Here is a 4,838-nt window from a genome sequence, read left to right as displayed (position 1 = left end):
TTGTGCCGACTTCAGACAATGGGCATAGCAGAACAGACTCCAGCCCATGATAGCTCCCGTAGAACAGTTGATGAGTGGAATGTGTCGCTGGAGACAGAAGAATCCCAACACCATGGGAATCTGGGGGGACTTGATGAGCATGAACTGAATGGTCTCGCTGTGATTCCCTGACACATGTAGGTTGATGGGAGTGGTGTTATTGGTGACCCGACCTATAGAGCGCACGTCCAGCACTCTAAAATCCATGGGAATGGAGAGGGGCTGAGTGGGGATGTTCCGCTCGGAAGCCAGTGTTGCGTCCAGAAAGCTCCCATCGGCCCCCGAGTCAATGAGAGAGAACCCGAAGAGATTTGGACTGGTTCCCCCACAGCAGAATGACATGGAAAGGGGTGCGAGTAAGGGAAGCAGAAAAGTCCTCCATATGGCCCACCAGAGTACTCGCTCCCTCTAGAGCCTGGTCCTTTTCTGTGCACGATAATACAAAATGACCAAAAGTCCCTGCAAATACAGACATCTCCTTGTGCTGATCCTGTGTTGCTGTTCTGCTGGCGACAGCCCAGCTTTGCCTAGTTGCATGGTGTCGGGAAACAGTGCCACTGCACTTTTCGGTGACTCTCGGGGGAAGGTCGGGAAACCTTGGGTGCTCCTAACCACGGGACCGTTGGGGACATCCAGGATGGATCGAAGGCGAGGTTGAATCTCTAGACGAGCGAGTTACATCGAATTCCCTGCTCATCTGTCAATCCAGCAATCACCCATCGATGTGGATGGTCAAAGCGATGAGGGAGCCAAGATCCGTGGGTAACTCCTGAGCAGCAAGCTCGTCCTCAACCTCCTCCGAGACGCCATGCAGGAACATGTCAAATAATGCTTCTGGGCTCCACGAACTCTCTGTTGCCAACGTGCGGTAAACCACCGCATAGTCGGTCACAGTGCGGGCGTCCTGCAGGAGCTGGATTAGACTCCGGGCAGCTTCTCTCCTGGAGAACAGGGCATGGAAAACCTTCCTTACCTCTCCCACTAACCCCCCCAGGCTCACGCATATGGCTGGCTGCTGTTCCCATTCCTTGGTAGCCAGGTGAGAGCCCTTCTAGACATAAACATGATGAGGTAGGCTATTTTGGAGCGATCTGAGGGGAAGGAGGAGGGCTGAAGCTCGAAAATGAGGACAAAATTAGCCAAAAAATGCCCGACAGGTGCTTGGCTCTCCATTAAATATTTTCAGGGGAGATAACCGGGGATCCAAGGAAGGTGGAGTGGCCGGTGGGGCGGCGCTTCTCACTGCCGAGTTACTGGAGGACCGTGGGTTTGCCACCGTGGCAGGCAGAATTGTTCCTGTAGCATGTCCAATGCCCGGTCATGGCGCTTAGCCAACATTTGAACCAACTCCATCAGCCCACAAAGCAATTCCTCATGCCTACCAATGAAGGCTCCTTGGGAGGAGATGTCATTGCGAAGCTTGTCCGGGTCTGCTGGGTCAGTCAGGGCCAATTCCTACTATCAGATATGAAGGTAAGACCCAGATGCAGACAATGTTGGATTACCAATAGTTTAAATATCCCAAACTGGCAGGCAGACAGACAGGTAAAGCCAGAGAATCGGTGGAAAAGTACAGGACGGAAGGCAGGTAAAGGGTCAGGGGCAGACAAGCAGGCTCAAAGCTCAAAGACAGGACAGGCAAGGGTCTAAACCAGGAGTGCGAGAAAAAGAGAGACTGGGGAAAAGCAGGAGCTGAGACAAACCGCTGGTTGGCTTGAACAAACAAGATAAACTGGCACAGACAGAGAGAAAACACAGGTACAAATACACAGGGGATAATGAGGAAGAAGGGCGACACCCAGAGGGGGGTGGACACAATCACAAAGACAGGTGAAACAGATCAGGTTGTGACACAAACAGGCAAAATGTCAGGAGAGAGACAAAGTGGAGTTGCAATTCAGCTGCTCAGACATGGGATTTATTAATAATTCAGTTCAGATTGACATTTTTATAGTCTATAGAACGTTCCTATGGAATGCCACTATTTTGATTGCATTTGCTATTAGCATGTACATCATAAACTTATGCTATCTCATCAACTTCCCTATTGTCAACTTTCCTACACACAGACCAGCTGAAATGTGGCGTGCCATCATGTGTCCTGAGGTTGTGGATTATGGTCCAAACTGAGCTCTGACATCGGCCAAAACATTTAGTCTTACAGTTTCCAATGTAAAAAAGACTTTGAGTGACGAAAACATCACCCATACTATATTTTCCTCATTAAAATGATCAATTAAGTAAATGTACCTTTTCTCTCATCTCTAACGATCAGTAAGGCTGAATGACAGGCTAGGTGGGCACAGGAACATCCAATCATGTCATACATTACATCATGCTTTCACAAATGACTTGTTTATCCAACCATGTTTTGTTGGTGTGTGTGTGTGTGTGTGTGCAGAGAGACTCCAGGGAGGGGAGATTCTGTCAGTAACTCAGGGATAAATAGAGAGGCAGAGCTCAGAGTTTGTCAGACGGCGGACCTGACAGGGTCACACACAGGACCAAGCAGGAGCAGGACCTCAGCATTTTTACTTTTTATTACAAATGGAGAAACATGAAGATGTTCAATACTGTTTTCAGGACAGAAACTCTTCTTGCAGAAAGGCTTCGCTATCGACATATATCTACATAACACTGTACGTCTTCTTCTCATTGATTTCAGCAGTTACAGTATTTTTGAACCTACTGGTGATCATCTCCATCTCTCACTTCAAGCAGCTCCACACTCCAACCAACCTGCTCATCCTCTCTCTGGCTGTGTCAGATCTCCTGGTGGGACTGATTGTGATACCAGTAATGACTGTAGCAATAATGGAATCATGCTGGGGTTTTGGGGAATATTTATGTGTGTTTCAGATCTACATTGGTTGCTTATGTTTTTCTTTATCTCTGGGCAATTTAGTCCTGATATCTATTGACCGCTATGTTGCTGTGTGTGATCCCTTATTGTACCACTCTAAAATAACAATAACAAGAATCATGTGTTGTATATCCATCACCTGGTGTTGTTGTATCATATACCGTGCTGCTAATATTAATTACTTTGTAAATGTACAGGTACCAAGTTGGTGTTTGAAAGAATGTACTACTGTTGAAGGGTCAATCTGGGTTAATTTCACTGATCTTGTTATTACAATGGTTGTCCCGTGCTCTGTTATTATAACACTTTATGTGAAAATCTTTGTGGTGGCCAGATCACAGGCCAGAAAGGTATTTTCAAAAGAGGCTGTCAGTGTGTCTGGTGTTAAACCTGTACAGGCAAGTAAGTCTGAGACAAAAGCAGCAAAAACTCTAGCTATTGTTGTTTTCAACTATCTAATTTGTTGGATTCCATCTCTATTTATTTTCTTTTTTTTTTCTTTTTTAAGTGATTATTTATTAGCATATTTCATCCATTTTCTGGGACTTGTTAATTCCTTAATTAATCCAATCATTTATGCTTTCCTTTATCCATGGTTTAAAGTGACAGCTAAACTTATTTTAACTTTAAAGATAAGACGTGCATAGTTCCTATAATAAGATTCCCTAGTTCGACAAACATCGGTTTGATATGGTTTTGTTCTACAATTGTTGTAATTATTTCATGTAACAACACACCGACATTTCTTATCTCAGTGTTGTCATGATAGATACATGTGGTGTTGATACAGAATGATTTGTCTGGATTGGAATGGAATGACTTGGAGAAGGCATAAGAAGGAATAAGCTTGGTTTATAAAAGACATTGTAGTCATTGTGGATTGTGTACTCCAAATACCTAAGTCTGTGGTTGTTCCATGTTACTTAATGAGAAATAGTAAATATTCTAATTGTACATTCTGAGGACGTCATGCCTCATGCTATTTGTTGTTAAACATCTCTCTCTAGTGGCTCAATAGAGGCACAACGTCTTCATCAAGTGAAGTAAAGTTCAAATGTACAAAACTGCATGATATCAGATAACGTTCAGGTCTAAATAACTGGTGTATTGTGTAAGTAGTTGATGGTAAAATGTAAGAACATGTAATTATGGGTAACACTTTATAATAACATTCAGTAATAAACCATTTGTAAGCCATTTACAGTTTGCTCACCATTTAATATTAAGGCAACATTTGTGAAATGTTACTTAGCTAGGTATTCTCACATTTATAGATATTGGTTAACACACTAAATAGTTTTTAATGGATTAGTAAATAGTTTATTCATAATTAATTTATCAATACTCCCATATTTATTTTTGTAAGCTCGTTATTCACACATTTTTAAAACAACTTTTGTATTATGTAATCATGATTCAGGAGATAATTCATCAGATGTTTAATACATATCTGTATAAACCATTTACTGATCATTAGTAAAGTAGTTTTCAGTCCCTAATCTAAAGTGTAGACTATTCATACTTTCTTAGTACTTTATAAATGTTTTGAACAGTGACCAATGTAATTTATCACAAAAAGATGGACATGCTATTGGTTGACATTCCAGCAGTACCTGATGCTCCTTAAAGATTCAAAATGACTTAAAACATATCAATGGTAAAACAATAAGCACAAAACACAGAGGACGTTAAAGGAAATATGTTGATCATTTTATTTCAAAACAGTCCCACTGTTGTAATAGCGTGCTGATGGAAGTAATATGTTTGTCTGAAAATGATTGCATTCTTGTTTCTAGGAAGTGTGTAAAGGCTTTCTTCCTGGGAAGGAGAGGCCGACCAAAACGCAGTATGGTTACAGTTCATGTTAATTTAATAAGGTAACTCAAACATGAACAGGAAACAAAACAATAACCTTGAAAACCGAAACAGTCCTAAC

The 4,838-nt window shown here is 42.2% G+C and overlaps 1 protein-coding gene across 1 annotated transcript; it reads left to right on the top strand.

Moving 5' to 3' along the window:
* The first annotated feature begins 2,487 nt into the window (after window positions 1-2,487).
* LOC110502174 (trace amine-associated receptor 13c-like) lies at window positions 2,488-3,811 on the top strand. Its single transcript, XM_036959415.1, has one exon. It carries the CDS (start codon window positions 2,587-2,589, stop codon window positions 3,547-3,549), a length of 963 nt encoding a protein of 320 aa, XP_036815310.1. The 5' UTR covers window positions 2,488-2,586; the 3' UTR covers window positions 3,550-3,811.
* The last annotated feature ends 1,027 nt before the right edge of the window (window positions 3,812-4,838 follow it).

The sequence above is a fragment of the Oncorhynchus mykiss genome, chromosome 22 (assembly GCF_013265735.2).
Source record: "Oncorhynchus mykiss isolate Arlee chromosome 22, USDA_OmykA_1.1, whole genome shotgun sequence".
Taxonomy (NCBI): domain Eukaryota; kingdom Metazoa; phylum Chordata; class Actinopteri; order Salmoniformes; family Salmonidae; genus Oncorhynchus; species Oncorhynchus mykiss.
The sequence above is the reverse complement of the archived record's forward strand: the minus strand, read 5'-3'. Positions and strand labels throughout refer to the sequence as shown.

Excerpts from the sequence above, each read along its gene's own strand:
- LOC110502174 (XM_036959415.1), top strand. The coding sequence starts at position 2,587 with ATGGAGAAACATGAAGATGTTCAATACTGTTTTCAGGACAGAAACTCT.